Source organism: Neltuma alba, unplaced genomic scaffold, assembly GCF_004799145.2.
Source record: "Neltuma alba isolate B1F8T4 unplaced genomic scaffold, ASM479914v2 tig00012019_pilon, whole genome shotgun sequence".
Lineage (NCBI taxonomy): Eukaryota > Viridiplantae > Streptophyta > Magnoliopsida > Fabales > Fabaceae > Neltuma > Neltuma alba.
The window spans coordinates 26,781-49,404 of NW_021636588.1; the positions used below are offsets into that span (position 1 = coordinate 26,781).

Sequence of the window (22,624 nt, forward strand, 5' to 3'; positions counted from 1 at the left end):
TAAACAACTATAATTGAAACAAGTAGAGAAAACAATACACAATATACCAATATATCCTCCCAAAGGTTTTTCTTCAAATCTTTGTCCACCTTCTTCCAGTTAGGAATGTCAATGCTAACCCACATAACTAGTAAATTGAGCCCCATCCTTTCCTATAGGCTTCAGATCATCATCAAACTCCACTGTAATCCTCATAGGCTGTGTGCTCTCATCACGTAAAGCTAAATGCCTCATATGGGTTGGCCCTCTACCCTTTCTCCGGCTAGTAAAAGAGTTGTCATCACCAGAACCCTGTTGACCGGATCCGTCCATTTCCTGTTTAAAGAACAAGGAATTAATAAATGTAAGAATAAAAATATCAAGTTAATATAAAACATTATATTATTAAGTATATTTAGCAAAAAAAATATCAAAAAATTCATTTGAGGCTTACAACGATTATCCTCCCAAATTCCTTCACAATGATCATCTCTAACAGCATAGTCATCATCTACCAAATCTAATTCAACTGCTTTAGGTCGAGTAGCTGTGAAAGGCGGGGTTTCATCAAGATTAAGCTCTAAGTCACCATCATCTCCACCAACTCCTTGCCTTTTACCTTGAAGCACGATAGACAATTTCTTTTTTGCTAGATCGGGAACGAAGAACACTTGTTTTGCTTGACTTGCAAAATAAATGGCTCGTCTCCGTATCCAAACCTCTCAAGATCGACCGAAACAAATCCAAATTCTTCATCCACTTGCACAGCATTACTATTAACCCACTTACATTTGAAGACGGGAACTTTAAACTTGGTATAACTAACCTCCCATATCTCTTCTATTATTCCATAATAGGACATTGCTGCCAACATTGGGTTTCTGTCTTTAGAACTAGCAAAATGCATGGCTTCCGCTACTACCATCACCCCACTATTCTGCATAGTACTCTTATCGTCTTGGGTTTTTGTGTAAAAAGAATAACCATTTATATCATATCTACCCCAACACAAAACCTCAAAAGAAGGCCCTGCAGCTAGCCTCTGTATTGTCTCAGAAGGATTGCCATCTTTTAACACTTCTCGCTTGAACCACTCTGCAAATGACTTATTATGTTCATTAGCTAGTTGCATGTCACTCTTTCTTGGATTCAAGTTCCTCAGCATATTCTTGTGAGCATTTAAGTACGGCAAAACTTCATCCGTGTTGTTTAAAATGTATAGATGTGCCTGCATTACAACTTCTCTTGACATAGACCTCACTATGACACCCCGTGCTCCCTTGCTTCTTCTCCCTTGATCATGTCGAGATTGAGGAAGACCAACTGCCTTTATCCTGTCAAGATATGCGTTACAAAACTCAACTGCCTCCTCAGCTACATATCTCTCAACAATTGATGCCTCAGGCCGATAAGGATTCTTAGAGTACCCTTTTAGGATTTTCATGTATCTCTCAAAAGGGTACATCCATCTTAAACACACAGGGCCACAAAGTCTTATCTCTCGCACAAGATGAGCTATCAAGTGGACCATAATATCAAAAAATGATGGAGGAAAATGCATTTCCAATTGAGAGAGGATCACATAACCTTCATTTTCTAATTCATCCAACTCAGCAGGATCAATGACTTTGCTGCAAATGGCACTAAAAAACATACAAAGTCTTGTAATAGTATTTCTCACATCGGTTTTCATAATGCCTCGAATAGCAAGTGGAAGTAATTGTTGCATCAACACATGACAATCATGAGACTTCATTCCCGTTATCTTCAAATCTTGCATTGAAACAAGTTTGCTTAAATTAGAAGAATAACCTTGTGGCACCTTAATAGTATTGACAAAACCACAGAAACTTCTTTTCTCTTCTTTTGATAATGTGTGCGCAGCTGGATGTAAATAAGCCCTCTTACCATCTCTTTCTTGTGGGTGAAGGACATTTCTTATTCCAATTTCGACTAAGTCTCGTCTTGTATTGATTCCATCTTTAGTCTTTCCACTTATATGCAAAAGTGTACCAACAAGACTCTCACATACATTCTTCTCCACATGCATCACATCTAGACTATGCCTCACATCAAGACTTCGCCAATATGGAAGATCAAAAAAGACAGATCTTTTTTTCCATATATTTCTCTCACTGGCAGTCTTCTTCTTCTTCTTCTTACCGAAGACCACATTAATTCCCTCCACCCGCTGATAAACTTCTTCTCCAGTTAATGGTCTTGGAGCCATTTCATATTCTTGTGAGCCATTAAATGCCTTTTTCAATCTACGGTAAGGGTGATACCGACTAAGAAACCTTCTGTGACCAAGGTATACTGTCTTCCTGCCATGTTTAAGTTGCATATAGTGGGTGCCTTCTTCACATATCGGGCATGCTTTATGCCCCTTAACACTGTATCCAGACAAATTTCCATATGCTGGAAAGTCATTTATCGTGGTGAAGATCATGGCACGTAAATTGAAGGTCTCTTGTTTATATGCATCAAACACATCAACACCTTCCTCCCATAATTTCTTCAGATCCTCAATCAAAGGTGCCAAATACACATCAATATCGTTTCCCAGTTGTTTTGGCCCCGAGATCATCAAAGATAGCATGATATACTTTCTTTTCATACATAACCAAGGAGGCAAGTTGTAAATTACGAGGAGCACTGGCCAAGCACTGTGTGTACTACTAAGATTACCATATGGGTTAATTCCATCCGTACAAAGCCCTAGCCGAAGGTTTCTTGGCTCGCCACCAAATTGAGGAAATTTTTGATCTATTGTTTTCCATTGAGGAGAATCTGCTGGGTGACGAAGCTTTCCATCACATATTTTCTCATCAAAATGCCATCTCAAGTTCTTTGCATCTGTGGCATTAGCAAATAGACGCTTAAATCATGGTATTATTGGAAGATACCACAGAACCTGTAAAGGAGAACCTTTGGTCATCTCATTATAATCACCATCATCTTTCTTCATTTTGTATCTTGAAGTCCCACATTTAGGGCACTTATTCAACCCTTCATAATCATTTCTGAATAATATGCAATCATTAGGACACGCATGTATCTTCTCATATTCCAAACCCATCGGACACAAAATCTTTTTTGCCTCATACATTCGTTTCGGAAGTGAATTCCCTTTGGGAAGAATATCACTCAGCAATTCAAGCAATTCCGTAAAACTAGCATCGGTCCAACCATTTCTTGCCTTCAAATTCATCAGTTTCAATACGGTTGCCAATCTTGTGTAATCATCTTTGCACCCCGGGTATAAAGGTGTCTCTGTATCACTACACAAAGTTTCAAAGGTGGAAGAAAACTGTGTAGAGGATTCAGACCTTATATCACGAAACATATCCGAAATTCTATCACCAAAGTCTTCATTCACAACCTTCTCATTTGCAGACAGTGTAGTCTTTCTAATTTCTCCATGCCATATCCAATTTGTATACCTCAAATTTATCCCATCACAGATAAGATGCCCTTTTATCTCAAAAATACTCCGTCGACTATTGTTTAAACATTTGACACAAGGACAATAGTACAATCCATCTCTTTTACTAGGGGCATTTCTCTGAGCAAACTCAAGAAACTTTTCAACCCCATCCTCATATTCCTTGCTAATTCTCTTAGCTTTCATCCAACTACGATCCATTGTTCTACAGATTATTTAAACAATACTTTACTATCAATCAAAATTCATAACGAAGGAAAAAAACACAAAATAACTAACAGATTATTTATCACTAAATTCTTATATTTATTACAAAAAAATTATCAAAAATTCGAAATAAATATAAAAAAATTATAAAAAAATTTAAAAACTTCACAACTAATCAACTCCAAACATTTAAACATATTTCTAATACAGTATATAAAAAGGAATTAAGGTTTTCTCACATCTAATGCCTACCAATTAACACCAATCAACGGTTCAACCACATAAAAAATGCAAAATGAACAATACAAGCCAACCACAATGTAAAACTAACAACCCCATTTCATATATAACAGGGCTAAAACATTCAACAAACCAAGAAAAATTGAAAAGAATGAAAGAAGAGGATACTCACAGAGCAGAGAAGCTTCAAACGCGAAGTGAGGCGGCGGCGGACGGCGGCAACGCACTGGTTTTCGGTTAGATAGTGGGGGGTAGGACCGGTTTTCGGTGGTGGACCACGGCTGAGCAAGAACGGACGGAAATGGGAGGCGGTCTACTGCAAGAACGGACCACGGCGGACTGCGGCGCACGGCGGCAAGGCTCCAAGAGCTCAATGGAGGAGTTTAAACGGTGGGATAGTGGCGGGAATGGCCGGTAATGGCAGTTTTACGGTGGTGGGGCAGAGGGGGACCACGGCGCACTGAAGAAATGAGAAAGAAAGTGAAGAGGGTCGAGCGGCCGTGGGGGTTTGAAGACACACTTTCCACGGCGGTTTTCTTAAAAACCGCCGTGGAAAGTCATTCCCTCTTCAACTTATTTACAAAAATGCCACCGCGTTTTTTTCCACTTCGTTTTTCTGCTGAACCGCCGTTAGTGTGCGACGTTAAATGTTTTTTTTCTAGTAGTGTAGAGTCTAAGGCATATGCACTCAACTTAGGTGGTAGCTTGAGTTTAGCCAATCTTGATAGCACAACTTTAATAGAAAAGGCTTCTCAAGGAAAGTCACCTCTCTCAACTGTGGTTTCAGAAGATTGTAGAGAAGTCACCACCTCCTTATAAGGAAATTTGTGCTTTATGTACTCTCCTTTTTCATTCTTCTTTCTCCTTTTGTTGGGATACATCCTTAGGAGTTTCTTGCAAGTGTTTTTAGTTGATAGTGGCATAAAATAAGAAATGTATCCAACCACAACCAAGAAGAAGCAGAAAAAGGAATATGGCTGGAGGCTAACTCTAAGTTTAAAAGAGGTTTATCTTGACTATTAGCAGAGAAGTCTAATAAGCACAGATTAGAGCAACATCCACCTAGCAAGTTAGATTAGATAAGAAGACGGGTAGCGATGAGACAAAGCACTCACCACTTGAACCATACGGAGAGAATAGAGATGTAGTTAGCTAGAGAAAAATTAAAAGAGAAGAGATCGAGAACATTTTTGGGGGGCAAATGATTTAAAATGGGTGGGAAGAAAAGAGTAAGAAAATTGGTAGGAATAAGAAAAAGAAGTAATGAGAGAGAAATAGGAAACAAAAAACTGAAAAATAGTGAACCGGCCAGAAGTCTGATTTGGTACATAGCCTAAATTGGGGACTAGTTTGAACCACTGCAACCTGGTCAAAAGAGGTGAATCGGTCAAAACCAATATGAACTAGTGATAAACCGATTTGAATTATTATGTTGCTATTGACTCTATTTTTTCTTATTCAACTCCTAATATCTCAGTCACTGTAGACCTAAATGATTTTTAATGATAATTTTTGCATCAATAATTATTAGTTTTAGCTATTGAGGAATCATAAATATGACCAGTTTGATCTCAACTTGATCCTAGTCTGACCCACTAACTCTTGAATTACGGCCTTGACTAGTTCATTGCCTAGTCCAGTTTCTTGAACCTTAGAGGGGAAAAAGAAGTAAAATAAGGTTTGATTTAGTTTTTAAATTTGTCAGACCAATTAATTTTAGTTAGGTTTAAGTTTCCACACCTTGAACCTGAGCAAATGGAATCAAACTTAATTATATTTAAGGGTTAAAAAAATTTTTGGTCCTTCAAGTTTATCGTCATCTTGTTTTTGATCCCTCAAGTTCTAAATTCTAAGTTTTGCTCACTCAAATTTTTTTTATTTAATAATTCAATAAAAACTTGGATCATTTTACCCCTTTGATGAACTAAAGCAAAGTGAGGGCAAACTTGAGGGATCAAGAATTATACTAACTGTTATAAATAAAAAAGAAATATAGAAGAATAATAAAGAAGAGATTATCAATAAGAGAGAGTATTTCTCATTCTATTCAAAGGTGCTCAGTACATGTTACATTGTCTATATTTATAAGCATATCTTTACATCTTTGATAGAACCTACAAATTACATAATAATAGAAAATAATTATGAGATATAGATATAATAGGAAATATTAGAGATTATAGGAGATATTGGAGATAATGGGAGATATAAGGACATCCACAAAGATATTATTATATTCATAACATTCCCCCTTAGATGTCCATTATATATGAATGTGCCTCGTTAAAAAATTTCAACTAGGAAAAGCTCTATGGGACAAAAACTATTATACCTTACTTCTAGAATGACTTTGAGTCCAATTAGAACCATTTTAGACCACATTGGATGGTCTTGGACTCAAATTTTTCAAAAAATACTGATTTTCATATTTTTACTATTCATTTGGTAAAAATCTAGATTTCTGGACCAACTTCGTAGAAAAATCAAAACGAGGTGGTTTAAAATTCTGTGGAAAGCTCTTTGAATGCTCTTTTAAGAAAAAATAATCTTGGAAATTAATTCCTTGTAAGAAAGTTCCAGATTTTTATGAAATTCACCTCTGTCCTTTTGGTAAAAATCTTTTTTCAGATTTTGAACCTTAACTTTGAAAAATCACCAAAAATCATATAGTTGGCCATTTTTAACATGCTATCTATGGATTTGAAGCTGACGGCATGAACTTTAAGCATACCAAATTTCATGAAGAAATTCGTTTGGGAACTTAATAAAAACATAGCTCCAAATTGGCGTCTTGCTTGGGGTTACAGCACCAAACATACATACTTATACATAACCAAAATATAATTGTTTCCTCATGGTTCACCACCACAATTATCCTTGAATTGTTAGCTTACCTTTTGATGATTCAGCCCCTAAAATGTTAGATTACATGTGGGAGATGAGATTTCAATGAAATCTCAATAGCAAGATTAATCAACCAAAGATCAACATGCATTATTATAAAGCACTTTAACATTAGCTATCATAGGAGAACTAATCTTTTTATAATAGGCAACCTCAACATGTAATAGTTAAGGCAACAAAATGCAAGGAGCAACCATATCACCAACATCATAGTTCAACTATATAATAGCAAGCATTCATGCCATAAATAACAATGCAAAGTTAACATTAGTGGCTAATTAAATCCTACTACCTTAATCCAATGCTCTTTGATTCTTTGACCTTCTTCCTCTTCCCCACAATTTAACAAATCCTAACATAACAAATCATAAGAAAGGCAGCAACATTACCAACCAAACCATATCAAAAATCAATAACAAAACTCAATTAAACCCTTGCCCTTTAAAGCTTTAACCTTTGATCTTTAATTTTTGAGCTTTGTTTCCTTAAGCCCTAAAAATTCTTTCTTGGTTCATTCCTACATGATTTTTCATGTAGGATCCACATATGCTCCTGGATTTAAGAAAAGAAACTTCCTTCCTCAAGAATCAAAGTGGCCGAATAGGGGTGTAGGTTTTCCAAAAATCACAACTTTGATTTTAATGCTTCCAACACTTGTTCTTTAGATTTATCCTACACCATTTTTCATTTTGAACACAATGGAATCATCAAAACATTGAAAAAATAATCCTAGGTTAGGGTTCTTATCTTGGCCAAATCATACCCCCATAAAGTTCAACCATGAAATCTTTTCAAAACAACACCAAACCACTTGTAACCACCTTAAATCATAGTTTCTAACTATGTTTAACAACAAAACCTCCTTCCCTATACTATAACCATTTTGGCCAGCCACAAGAAGGGACAAGAATTGATTTTTCCAACTATCAATCTCAAGAAAAACATCCAAGAACTATTATGAAACAACTTACTAACCTTGGATCTTGACTTAGTAGATCAAAGTAGCTTGCTTCTCCTTGATTCAACTTCAAGATCACTCTTGCTCCCTCTCTTCCTATCTTGGCCGAAAATGGAGTCTTGAAAAGGGGGAGGATGAGCTCTCATTAATGCTAAACAAATATCTCAATGATCAACATTAATGCTATGCCAAGTGTCACTTCCCTACTACTCCTTAAAACTTCTCTCTTAATTAAGTAAATCCAAATGTAATTAGTTTCCAAAGTCAAGATCCTCTCCTCTTAAGGCTTGACACTTGGCAACTTTAATTACTCTCCATTAGGGGCTTGACAAATGGCAAATTGTGGGCTAAGTAAAGTATAAGATTCTAATTTACACTTTATCGGTACACTTTTACTCCGGATTTAATTTCTTTTCTATAATTACAGTACTCTGGCCTTTGTAATGATTTTTTGTCAGATCCATAATTTATTCTCCTCATTTTTCTCTTCCCAAAATACCCTCTTTAGCTCAAACTCAATTTTTCATTAATTAAATAAAAAAGGAAAACTATTTTCCTTCTCATTATTGATTTTTCCACTTGTCCAAATAATTAGGAAAAATATTGGAAATATGAGAGTCTCCTTTTAATCCCATAATCTCTTATAATTCCTGGGAACATCATACGAATTTTCTTGGAATTTATTCTCCTTCCAACTATTTATTTGGAATTTTCCAAATAAAAGGCCTCAAATTGGCCTAAATCAATCTTAAATTCCTTTATAATTTCTCTAAGGGTAATTTGGTCATAAAACTAATTATATAACCTCATATAATTCTCAAAGAACATTGTCCTTATTTTTTCTTTATTTTTTGAGACTTCAAAATATTTTTTCATAATTATTCTTGACCAATTTTCCTTAATTAGTCAAACATTTCATAATTGACTTGGAAAATGATACTAATTATTTTTCATTATAATTCTTCTATTTTCCTTATCCTTTTTGGCCCTTAAATTTTTAGGAATATTCTTATTCCTAATTAATATATTACTAGATGTGACAAAAACCTAGTGGAAGAGAAAGAGTACATCATTCATTGATACACTATACAATGCCGGCTTATTAAAAACCTTACTGGGAAAACCCAGTAGGACAAAACCATAGACAAGGAAAAAAGAGTATAACGTGTATCAACTCTTCCTTTTGAAAACATTAGTTGACATCTTCGAGCTTGCAAAGTCTAATATAATGAATAAGCCTTCCAAATATTATAGTGAAATAAAAATATCAAACATTAATTTCATAATCCTCTAAAAATCATGAGACAAATAGTTCTTTTGTGATTTACCTACATGTGGATCATACTGTGATCTCTCAACATGAGGATCAAACAAGAATATTGTATCTACATAGCCAATAACATTAGTCTTGGGTATTCAGATAAAATAATATCACATCCACAATACCCTTAAAGTAATAAAGAATGTTCTTAACTTCATTTGATCATCTTTAGGTTGGTGAAGAACTATATCATGCTAATTAGCGAATGATATATTGGGTTTCGTTTGGTTAGATTGATATATAACTGCTCCAATAACACTAAGATATGATACTTCTGGGTCAAGTATTTATTCATTACCTTCTAGAAATCTAAATAGATCTTTATTCCACATCTAAATATCTTGAAACTATTGGAGCACACAGTAGATGTGACTTATCCACGTAATGGATATGACTTATATTTATTCTTTCCAAGTCTTTCATTTTAAATTCTTTCTTTCAACAATACACAACTTTTGTAAACCACAAGTTTCATTGCTATTTATATCATCAACAAATAGCAATGGTAACAAACCCATTTCCAAATCTTTTCATACACATGGGCAATTTGAAATATTTTTACATAATCGTGTAGTGCTCTTGAGAATATAATTGTTTGCTTCTCGAAATTTGAATCATTTAAGGAATTTCAATATTATGATCTGAAACTATTTATGTCTTGGATTTTTTGAGTTCACACAAGGATTTGAATCATTTTAGGATTCATGTATGATTTCACTATATAGTGAGTCACAATATTTCTTAGATGCATATGAAATATTTTCATATATTTATCAAACTGCCAGATTGAGAAGATACATAAAAATTTAATCCACCACAAGACTATATTTCTCTTTACTTGTTGATTTTACCATGTCGTTATGCCTTGGGGGTCAAATGCAAGAAATTTATAACTGGATCCAATAGATGTAGTGTAACAGTGCACTCCGGGTCATATTCGCATAAAGCCTTTGTTGATGACCTAAGCTAGACTAAATGTCATACAATGAAATGAAAGGGTTTTGGATTTTGAGGATTAATTTAAATTGTGACTAAAGCATATGCAATGAAAATAAATATAAGCTACTATATTTTTGGATTTTTGATAAAATGATGAATGGAAATGGATGATAGTGAGCCTCTTGAAAATGGATTAGTGCAATAATTGTTCACAAAAGATAATGGGAGTTTATTTTTACTAAGCTTCCTAAATAGTAAACCTCAATTGTCATTGAGTCCAGTGTCTTAATTCATGAATCCATTCCTTAAGACATTGCAAAGTCCTCTTAGTGTGTGCTTTTGACTAGTCAATGCATTAGATTTGATTAAAACCCTTTTCTTCCAAACCAACTAACATGATCATGCTGAATGAAAGGGAAGCAAGTAGTCAAAACTAAATATATGTAAAATTGTATATATTGAAGAGCATAAATCCTCATTAACCAATCCAAAACACAAATTAATCATCCAATAGTAATTACAATCATAATCAAGGAGTTTAACCACAAATTACTATTCCTAAGACATAGAAAATCATAAACCTAGAGTAAACAAGGGATGAAACAAGAAAACTCCCCTAGTAAGCATTAGAACTCAAGCACCATCTTTCATCTTCAAGAGGGTGGAACCCTAGGCCTCTATAGCTTCAAGAACAGCTCCAATTGAAGTGGAATCATCAACCATAGTAGCTAGGAGTAGAGGAAAATAGGATGGAATGAAGAAAAAGTGAAGGAAATAGATAGGGAAGAAGCTGGAGATGTAGAGGCAAGAAGATGGGTGAAGAGAGGTGTAGGAGATGAGAGAATGGAATGTTAGGTCGAAAATAGGGTTATAAGGGTGTAAGGGGTTGATCTGGGCCAGATCATATGAGTAGATGCTCCATTTTCACATTCGAGATCTGAGTCTAGCGTTGCTAATAGAAGCACTTTACTGTGGCGAAGGAAAATGTTTACCGCAACAAAGCTTTCCAAAAGGAGCTTCAGCAAAATTCTGTGAGTTTACTGCGGCAAAGGAAAATGTTTGCCGCTGTGAATGTTCCAGAATAGACACTAATGCAAATTTTCACACTTGTGCCATGGCGAAGGATTTTCTTAGCTACAGCCAACAGCTCCAAAATCAATACTTTGAGTTCTCATGTATAATCTCTTGGTCTTCAATCTTGGCTCGAATTCTGAAGTATCCTATAATGAAAAGCAACAATTTGAAGCATTAATTGTTCTAGAAATTTATCAAATACAGTTAATAACCAATTATGATAATTTTATCCTTAAAAAGACACTAACTCAAAGCAAGGACTCCTAATCTAAATTAAGCACAATCATCATAAAAAGAGCCACTAACTATGATAAAAACCCTAAAAATGATATGAAAAGACATAAAAGAATTGGGTTCAATCAATTCTCCCATACTTAAACCTTTGTACTCTTGGACAAAGATAACACAAAACCAAAGAAGAGAATGACATTGATATAAATGAGAATCTCCATGAATTCAAAGTAAGAGAGTAATAGTGCCATAAATCCAACTCTTTAAACAAGCAATCATAGTTACCCAAGTTAATGAGAAGGGATTAAAGTAGAGTACAATAAATGCAATAGGAATGAGCAAATGAGAAAAACTCTCAAGGTATAAACTATTTCACTCTGCTCACCAAACTAGGGTAATTCTCTCTCAAATCCACTTAATCAACCATTTTACCATAAGCTTGTTAAAATCCTACCTCTCTACTTTAATGCATGAATGCAATGATCAAGAGGACTTCTAAGGTTATGATGATTGAAAAAGCTAAATGAAGATAAGGGCAAAAGATATGAAATGACAAAGCACCAGGCATTTTAGAAAAGGTTTCCAACTAACATTTATTCTATTTCTCTTGCAGCACAACCTTATTCTTCTAATCACCAATGAACTGTCTTATTCCAAACCTTTATTCTTTTGGTACCATTTTATTTTGATCTTTCTTTCTTTGGCTTTTCTCAATATTTTCTTCTACTTCTTTGCCTATTTCTATTTCTTTTTTCATTTTTTTCTTTCTTCTCTTTTTTTTGGCAATTCCAAACCCAAAAAGACAAAGTTTAACATGTCATGAATATAATAGTAAAGTGTTGGAAACTTGAATGTACAATGTATGCTTTGGCACTTGAAAGGGGGTCAAGTTACAAATGGCTAGCAAAGGGTAAAATCATGCATGTTTGTGTTTAGTATGTAGGGGTTTAGAAAAGAATACCTCTATCATGCTCATAATATTAATGCAACTAAGTCTTGAATAAGGACTAAAACAAGTTCTAGAAAGTAGAAGATGTAAGTGAATGCAACACACTGTGAATGAAAATTAGGCTTAAACTCCAACACGGCTAAATCTCAAATGCTCATGCACAAAGATTAATTGTACTCCAAAATAATCACAATAGATTAACTCAATCAATATAAAAGCAAGCTTAAGGAATTGTGACTAATGAAACTAACACAATCAACCTTGAACAAATAGCAATTCTCATGAGTATCAATACAAGTTCAAAAACATTTACCAAAGTCCAAGAATACACAAATTCAAGTGTAAGTTAATTGAAGCATAAAGCACAAATTTTTAAAAATTTTGACTCAAAATCTTCAAATTAAGTTCAAAGTTCAATCAAAATTTTTAAAATTTTTTTAGAAGACTAGATTTTTCATTAAACACAGAAAAATACAAACACAATCATTGAATATCAATTCCTCCCCCACACTTAAATTTTGCATTGTCCCCAATGCAAAACTCAAGTACAACCCTAAACAAGAGAAACCAAAACCAAAAAGGAAGGAAAATAAAACAAAACAAACTACTTTTACTACTAGATATGTCCCTCCTTGATACTTATCTCACAAAAAAACCAATTAATTCAAAAGATAAGAGTTAAGGAAGGAAAGGGACAACCTTGAGAACAAAATCTCTTCAAACTCTTGTAAGAGAAGTTCTCATCCCAAATGAGAAACATGCATTTCTTCAATATGCTCATTTCTCCATTGACATTTCTTGGCGGTGGGGGTTCCTGTAAGAGAAACATTGAACTAGCAGCAGTATCTAGTCCAAAAAGAAAGACTTGGAGAGATCTAGAGTAGCACAAGGACATGCAAAGAGCAAAATCTTCTAAGTAAATATCACACCCAAGAAAGTCAACAAGATTCCTTTCCAGAGGAATCAAACGATCATTAATATTTTTAAAAATGTCTTGTGTATGCAAAGTGGAAGATGAAGAATCCAACTGGTAGTTGTTGGAGTACATCATATCACTTTTGCTAACACAAGAAATGGGTGGCAAAAGAGTGGAAGAAGAAGAAGATTCATGCAGAATATGCTTATGCAATGCAATATTATTATTTACAAAACTACTTAAATAAGGTGGCAAGTCACAAGAAAGAATTAGATGAAAAGCAATTCATTTTTATTTATGATTTTGTCTTTGAAAATTTTTTGAATCTTTCCTACTAACTTATCAAAAGCATGCAATTCAATGAGATTTTTAGAAAGATAATTTTCAAGGCTATGGTTAAGTTCACATTTCTCCACAGAATCATCATCAAAGAAATTCACATCAACATGATGCTTTATATTTTTAGGACCTTTAGTGCTAGAAGTCAATGCACACAATTTACCCAAGTTCTGCTATTGCTACTCAACAAGTATATCATACTTGTTATTAATACAATGATAAAGGTTCATTCAAATCAAAATCAATTTCACCATCCAATCTAGTACTAGAAAGAGAAGCATGTTCTTCACATAAAGAAGCAGTGATAGTGCAAGCAACATCATCAACAAAACAACTCCTATTAGAAGTGTTCAAGTGAGAATTTTCATTGTTAAACATTTGAGGGGATTCAACCATGATTTCCTCATCCACCTCATTATCACTCACATCATCAATAACTTTAATAGGAATAGTAGTCATAGCATTAGGGTCAATCTCCTCAAGAAGAGGAGCAATATTACCTAATGTAGGGCACAAGTCCTTATGAGTTTGTAGATATTCTTGCTTCATCTCGGCATCTTGTGTGAGTAAATATGGATACTTTGGTTCATCCTTCCCAATCTCATATTCAATTTGTGCTATATCGCTCAAGATCTTTTCCAATGCGCCCTTACATTCTTCTAACTCTTCCTCTGATTTCTTAGAGATTCTAGATGATCTTTACCTTTTCAAGCAACCCGTGATGAATTCAAGTGGTCATAAGCTTCCTTTAGATATCATATCTAGTCATTCTTAGGAATGGAAAAAGGTGAGTCAGGTTTATTGAATTAAGGTTCACAAGATTGGAAGAGAGGTTGGTACATGGATTAGGATGAGAGTTGGCGGTAGTATTCATTTGGTAAAGGAGGCGGTTTAAAAGAGAGATGATATGGTGAGAAGAGTTCAAAGTATGAAGTAGGACATGGATGGAATGATGGTGATGGTTCATGAAATGGTTGGTGTGATAAGAAAGGGTATTGGTAGGAGGGTTCATGTGATAGAAAGTGTTCAAAGTGTAGATTGTATGGGGGAGGTGATAAGTCATAATGTGGTCTTGTTGGTGGATGTTGGTTTGGGTGTGAATGGAATGAAGAGATATGGTAAGGGAAATGTGGAGGATAATTCATCCAATCATAGCCATGGTTATGGTTAGGATAAGGGGTATCATGTCCTTGATAGATCCCACCATATTCTCTTTGATCCATCCGTGCCAGAAGAAGATTTAGTTCTTGTTATGTAGCATTAAGTCCTTGAGAGAAATCACCACCCATCTTAGTGTTATCACTTGCAAAAGAGGAAGAGGGGATAAGATGGATCTAAATTATCATCAAACCAAGCCATAAGAAAGCAAAACAATCAATTCCTAAAGAATTCTTAATCTTAAGAAGTTCCTAGAAAGTAAAGAACAAATACCAAAATCAAACAAAAAAAGAGGGATTTTTTTTTTGAGACAAGTGACCTTTTACAACAATGAAAAGAAAGGGTTTGCCGCGGCTAAGTTATCTTGAGAGCAAAGAAAATTTCAAGACAAAAGCTTTGCTGTGACAAAGAACACATAAACATGAAAAATCAGAACAAAAGAGTAAAAACAGCAGCAGAGTAAAATGTATGAAACTATATGCAAAAAGAAAACCAAAATCAAGATATTTGTTTGTATATCTCAAAGATTTTTATGCAATGCAAAACCTATTATACACAATGTAAAAATGTAACCTAAGAGGCTTATAAATCCCCAATCAACCAAAGTTGACAATTAACTAGTCTAGGGAACCAATTTCTTGGCACCCCAGCAACGACGCCGTTGATTTGACCGTGTCATTATGCCCTGGAGTCAAATGCAAGAAATTTATAACCAGATCCAAGAGATGTAGTATAGCAATGCAATCCGGGTTATGTTTGTGTGGAGCCTTTATTGATGACCTAAGCTAGACTAAATGCCATGCAATGAAATGAAAGGGGTTTGGATTTTAAGGATTAATTTGAATTGTGACTAAAGCATATGCAATGAAAATAAATCTAAGCTACTATATTTTTAGATTTTTGATAAAATGATGATAGAATGGAAATGGATGATAGTAAGCCTCTTGAAAATGGATTAGAACAATCATTGTTCACAAAAGATAATGGGAGTTTATTTTCACTAAGCTTCCTAAATAGTAAACCTCAATTATCATGGAGTCCAATGTCTTGATTCATGAATCCCATCCTTAAGACATTGTGAAGTCCTTCTAATGTGTGTTTGTGATTAGTCAATATGTTATATTCAATTAAAACCTTTTTCTTCCAAAACACCTAACATGATCATGCTGAATGAAAGGCAAGCAAGTAGTCAAAACTGAATATATATACAATCGCATATATTGAAGAGCACGAATCCTCATTAACCAATCCAAAATACAAATTAATCATCCAACAGTGATTACAATGATAATCAAAAAGTTTAACTACAAATTACCATTCCTAAGACCTAGGAAATCATAAACCTATAGCTAAACAAAGGATGAAACAAGAAAACTCTCCTAGTAAGCATTGGAACTCAAGCACCATCATCCATCTTCAAGAGGGTGGAACCCTAGCCTCCATATCTTCAAAAGCAGCTCCAATCGAAGTGAAATTGTCAGCTATAGTAGCCAGGAGTGGAGAAAAATAGGATGGAATCAGGAAAAAGTGAAGGAAATGGATGGGAAAGAAGGTGGAGAGAGAGAGAGGCAAGAAGATAGGTGAAGAGAGGTATAGGAGATGAGAGAATAGAGTGTTAGGTCAAAAATAGGGTTTTACGGGTTGATCTAGGTTAGATCATATGAGTAGATGGTCTATTTTCACATTCTAGAGCCCAATATGTCATTGCTAATATAAGGACTTTGCTGCAACGAAGGAAAATGTTTGCCGCGGCAAAGCTTTCCCAAAAGGAGCTTCAACAAAATTTTGTAAGTTTACCACGGCAAAGAAAAATGTTTGCTGCGTCAAACTGTTCTAGAATAGACACTGATGCACATTTTCACACTTGTGTCACGGTGAAGGATTTTCTTGGTTGTGGCCAACGGTTCCAGAATCAATACTTTGAGTTCTTATGTTGTATAATCTCTTGGTCTTCAATCTTGGCTCTAATTCTCAAGTGTCCTACAATGGAAAACAACAATTTGAAGCATTAATTGTCTTAGAAATTTATCAAGTGCAATTCATGACCAATTATGACAATTTTATCCTAAAAAAGACACTAACTCAAAGTAAGGACTCTTAATCTAAATTAAGCACAATCATCACAAAAAGAGCCACTAACTATGACAAAAACCCTGAAAAAGATATGAAAAGACATAGAACAATTATGTTCAATCACCTGTATAAATGCCCATTTGTATAATACTAACATTACACTTCAAGTGTTTGGGCTAGAGATACACAAATCCTCATTATAATGTTGCACTTCTTTTCCTCTTTTGTTGGCCAACCATCTTTCTATCTATATCTCATGACAAATTTATATTTAAGATCCTCATTTGATCACGTGATATTATCACTAAAACTATTGTCAACAATTTTAGTTTTTTATCAGTCCCCTTTTCTTTTATGACATAACATATCAAGATCTCTTTATTGCTTTCAAACATTTAAACCTCTTCAAAGGTCAAATAGTTGTGTCTCAACTCTTTGGCAATTCATGCCTCCTTAGTATGATTATCTTGATCATTTGCTCCTTTCTTTTTTTCTTTTGAAACTGATCATTCACTTATACTTTTATCAATATGAGTACTTTTAGCTAGAATATGAGAATTAAGAATTTTTATTTAGGTCAGTAATTGCATCTGGCAAATATTAATAATATTTTATGAATGCAATACCTCATGAACTTCTAGCTCATACTACTATATTTGAGGATAGGGGTGGAAACAGGCCAGACCAAGCTAAGCCTCACCCTTAACAAGCCTGGCCTGTGGTAAGGCCTGTTAGCTTGAGCCTGGCCTGCGGCCTGTGAAAGGCCTTTTAATCGGCCTGAGCCTGGCCTGTGGCTTATTAAGAAGCCTTTTTTTTATTATTAACAAATTTTAAACACACATAAATCAATTCAAAATAACAATAATTCAATCTAATTGATCTAAAAATACAAACAAAAAATATGAAATTATCAAATTAACACAATTTGTAAAACATGTCCCCTTATGCCCAAAAAAAAATCTAATATGAAAAATTATTAGAAAACATAAGTTCACTCTGATATAAAAATATCACTTCATCCCATCTCTAGTATAAATATTAGTTGATGACTAGATCTAGTTTAAAATATGAAACATCCTTAATCCCTTTTATATTTTAAATTTATCATTTATTCAAACTAATTTACTCACAAAATGATATTTGATCCTGTTGTTACACATGGTTGTTTTAAAAAAAAATGTTACAATTATTATAATTTATTTATTTAAATTAATTAAGTAACTATTATAATAAGAATTAGATTGAGCACATATATACAATCTAAAACATAATAGGTCAATTATATATATATATATATTCTATATAAGATTAATATGAAAAGCATGGATCAAATAAATGAATGATGTTTTTATTTTTTTTAATGCACTTATGTTTTCTTTCTCTATTCAAATATGTGTCATTATACATACATAAATTATTTTTATTATAGAGAATGGAAATGAAATGAAACATGCAATAGACTCTAAATAACACTTTTATGTGGATAGAATTTTCTCAATTAACCAATCAGAATAGCAGATTCCCTCCTATCAATTTACAATTTTAACCTAAAAAAAAAAAAGAAGATAACAGGCCCAGGCCGCTGACAGGCCTAACAGGCTTACTATCAGAGCCTGACTATCAGACCTTTTTACAGACCTGAGCCTGGTTTGATATCTAAATAGGCCAGGCAAGCCAGGCCATTTACAGGCCAGGTCATAGGCCCCTGACAGGCCGCTGGCCTATTTCCACCCCTATTTGAGGATGTACATTTGATAGTAAAAATGCATTCTATAATTGCATCTTCCCCTCATGTTGGGAACATGCAATGTAAGTCTTCTTAATTCATAAGTTTCTTTTAGAAACATTATTTTGTTTCATTTAGAGACAAACAAGAATAAGGCGGTTCTTATCTAATATCGATCCCAACTTACGTATGATATACTTTTCAAACCCAGCATAATTTTAGAGCATCAACTCTATGTTTTTCTAGAGTATACTTTGCTTTATTCAAATAAAAATATCTCAAGCATCACATGTATAGTGTTTCAGAGTATCCATATCCCTATTCAATTTATCTAAGATAACCTAAGCCATTATATAGAATTAAAAGGATTATCTATCATTGTTTTAAAAATCGGTTTCTATTCAAGGATGCTTAATACATGATACATGGTTTCTATTTACAGCCACAGCTTTATATCTTTGACAAAATCTACAAATTACATAATAATAGGAAATAATTATGAGATATAGAGATAATAGGAGATTATAGAGATATTGGAGATAATTAGAAATATATGGACATTCATAAAAATATTATTATATTCATAACATTAACCATATATTTATTTAAGCTTTTTAAAAACTTTCAATGTCATTTGAAGTCCTATTTAAAAAGGCTCCACACTTGGGAGAGTTTTTTGATCTCTCCCCTTTAAAATTGTCACCTTTGGAGTTTAAATTAATTCATCAAATATGTTATTTAAACAAAATTACATTTTTAGTTTAAAATTTTAATATGTCGTTTTAATATTGATTTAGAATTATAAAAAATAAAAATTAAATATCAAAGAATATAGAATATTACACATATAACATATCCTCTCGTCCTATAAGGCAGAGATTTTTTTTTTTCCTATTTATAAGTCATCTTATTAAATTTTTCAAGTAAAATGACACAAAAATGATACTTAAATTTAGAAATCCCCATTTGGTCCCTTGAATAATGAAAATTCCCACTTGGTCACACATGACTAAATTGGGATTTTGAAATTTGCTGAAAAGAAGAAATTGTCCTTAATTTTTTTTTTAAAAATCATCAAGCACCCTCACTAGCTAGTCGCCTGAGCTCCCATGGCTGGTCGACAACCGATCACCGAAGCTCTGGTGATCAACAACTATTTTTTTGAGATTTTTACAACTTTAGTAACATAGTTAACAAGTTCTTTAATACTATTAACAAGTTCAATATGATAGTTAACAACAGGTTTTTCAAAAAATTCAAAAACTGGCATTTTTACAATTTCAGTAACACAATTAACAAGTTTTTTAACACTATTAACAAATTCAATATAGTAGTTAACAACAGGTTTTTCAGAATTTCAAAAGATTACATTTTTACAATGTCAGTAATATGATTAACAAGTCATACAATGGTATTAACAATTATCATAATGCCATTAACAACTCTAATACAAAGTCATGTAATGATATTAACAACTCTCACAATCATAAATAAAAAAATTTTGTTGCATGATCTTTATAGGGAGCTAATATTAAAGAAAATAACCTTCATAGGAAATTTTGTTAATGGGAGTTGTTCATATCATTAAAAATGCTACTTTTTGAATTTTCTAAAAAACCTATTATTAACTATTATAATGAACTTATTAATAGCATTAAAGAACTTGCAACTGCATTACTAAAATTATAAAAATACTAATTTTTAAATTTCCTAAAAAACCTATTGTAAACTACTATACTAAACTTGTCAATAGCATTGAAAAAACTTGTTAACCGCATTATTAAAAAATACCCATTTTTGAATTTCCTTAAAAACATGTTAAAAAAAATTTTAAAGGCAATTTAGTCTTTCCAACAAATTTTACTAAACAAGAATTTTTATTATTTAGGTGACCAAAGAGAAATTTATCATTTTTATATCACTGTCCTAATTTTTTATATAAATATATTATTTTATTCATTTTTTCTTGCGCAGATTTTTAGTGGAAAAGTATAAGAATCCCACAAACAAAAAAACTTGAAATTACAAATCACAAATCAAGTTTGGTGACAATAATTTATTAAAGTTTTAATAACACTAAACCTGCAAATAATAACAATAGTGCATATATTATTCTGGAAATTTTTTATTCAGAATTTAGTAATTTATAGTTTCTTTTAATGAAATTCTCCCAATAGTATATATATTAAATAGGAATAAAATTTAAAAAGTAAATTTCAAGGCAAAGTAAATGATGCCTGGGATTCTTTTTAATTCCAATGAAACATGCAGGGGAAAAAATAGTCATACGTACATTTTAAAAGTATACAAAATTAAATTAAAAAAATTCTATTTTCAAATAAAAAGTCATTTTAACATCATTCAAAACAACCAAAGCGGAACCGAACCAATTCCTTCAAAAACCGAATAGGCCCCAACTTTTGTGAACCGATAGATTTTATTCGATGTGGTTGTCCAAAACCGAACCAAACGGAATCTTTAAATATCCTGGGATCAAGAATAGAAGTAAACTCCGGCAAATATAATTTTACATAAAACGCTGCTAACATTGGATATTATCAACGGCAACAAATATCCCCGCCCCCCTTCCTTTCTGGGGGAAGAAAACATTTTACGATACTACTTGGGAGACTTTAAACCTTCTACCTCCTGAAGAGACCTGATTGTTGCAGTGTTCTGCAATACTCCAATATTATGGGAGAGTTCCTCACTTGTTCCCATACCTTGGCAGAATGCTTCAACCATTCACGTTCAGATGCAGGCCTCATGGAAGAGGGAGACTTCATAGACAAAATCTGAAAGGGACAGACACTTGAATTTCATGGATGTTTGGGGAAAAAAAAAAGTTGGGAAAGTATAAAACTTGATAAATATGAATGTTCATGTTAAGAGAGAGACCTGTTCTCGCAGTTTCCATAGTGCAGAGATGAAACTCTCGTGTTGAGCTCCAAAATTTTCATCTCTTTTCTTCAATGGTATCATATGCAAATGTAAATTTGGCCCATTAGAATCCAATTGACTATTATTATAATGATGTTTCACAAATGAAGATGTCTCAAAATACTTCAGAAGTGCCTTCTTCAATAATACAAAATTTTGAGGAGTTGCGTCCCGATCCTGCACCCTAGAGACATCAAAAGGAAACGCATCAACTTTTGCCACCCTGAGTTGAACAATCTGGTACACCCCCAACACACAAATAGCAACAGAGGAAACATTAACATAGAATGAAATTAACCAATCAACCCATAACTTCAAAACAATATCAACAAATTGCTCAATGATATATCGATGAACTGAAATATTACTTTCGATCCTTAGTATAAAAGCTAGATAACTAATTTGCGTATATTAAGAAAATTAGTTAAGTTAGTTTTAAAAAAGAGTAGAGGAAGGCCGAAGACAACGCTTAATGAAGTCATTAAGAGAGATATTTTAATTAACAATCTATCCAAGGATTTGGCTTTGGATAAGGCTCAATGGCGTTGTATGATCCATGTAGCCGACCTCACCTAGCAGGATAAAGCTTTGTTGTTGTTGTTGTTGTAAGAAAATTAGTTAAGTTCATTGTTTGTAATAAATGAATTCTTTCCTAAAATAGCCTTGTTAATCATATACATTAGAATGAAAACTTTTTAACATTTTTAATCACAATGAGAACTACTTTAGGAAAAAATAAATAAATATGAGAGATAAAATGGACTAGAATCTTATATTTAGAATCAAATTGAATCTCAAATTAGCTTTTATATTTAGAACCAGAGGTAGTAATAATAGAGTCCAACAATAACCATATAGCCCTATGGAATTATCAACAAAACATTTTGCCGTTCAATAAGAGGATTTCAACTGCAGAGGCTACACAACAAAATGGTTGAAGATAGGGAATTATTTTCGGACTTTCAGTCATTGGGAATGGTTAGAAGATAAAGAAGGGGAAGGTAGGGAAGAGCAAAATTTTGACGGAAAGAATAGAAGCATGCTGTCACATAATCCAAATCTCACATGTTTCTGCCTATTAGTTGTAGAAATCTGTATCAAATCACTTGGCATCTGAATCAGCAACTTCCAAGAATAGATAAATGTGCATACAATTCTAAAGTGCGCACATGGAAACTTAACAGAAATTAGGAAAACTGGAGTCAAACACAACAACATTGCATAA

General features: G+C 33.3%; 1 protein-coding gene across 3 annotated transcripts in view; it reads right to left on the bottom strand.

Annotated features, from left to right (window-relative positions):
* Positions 1–20,853: 20,853 nt before the first annotated feature.
* LOC114721274 (protein SMG9) overlaps positions 20,854–22,624 on the bottom strand; it is a 33,793-nt gene continuing 32,022 nt past the window's right edge. For all 3 annotated transcript variants that reach the window (XM_028907107.1, XM_028907106.1, XM_028907105.1), the window contains 2 exons: positions 21,358–21,583; positions 20,854–21,254 (listed from right to left, as the gene is read on the bottom strand). In XM_028907107.1, coding sequence (XP_028762940.1) covers positions 21,102–21,254; positions 21,358–21,583 — 379 coding nt within the window. In that variant the 3' untranslated portion in view covers positions 20,854–21,101. The remainder of the gene's footprint in view (positions 21,255–21,357; positions 21,584–22,624) is intronic.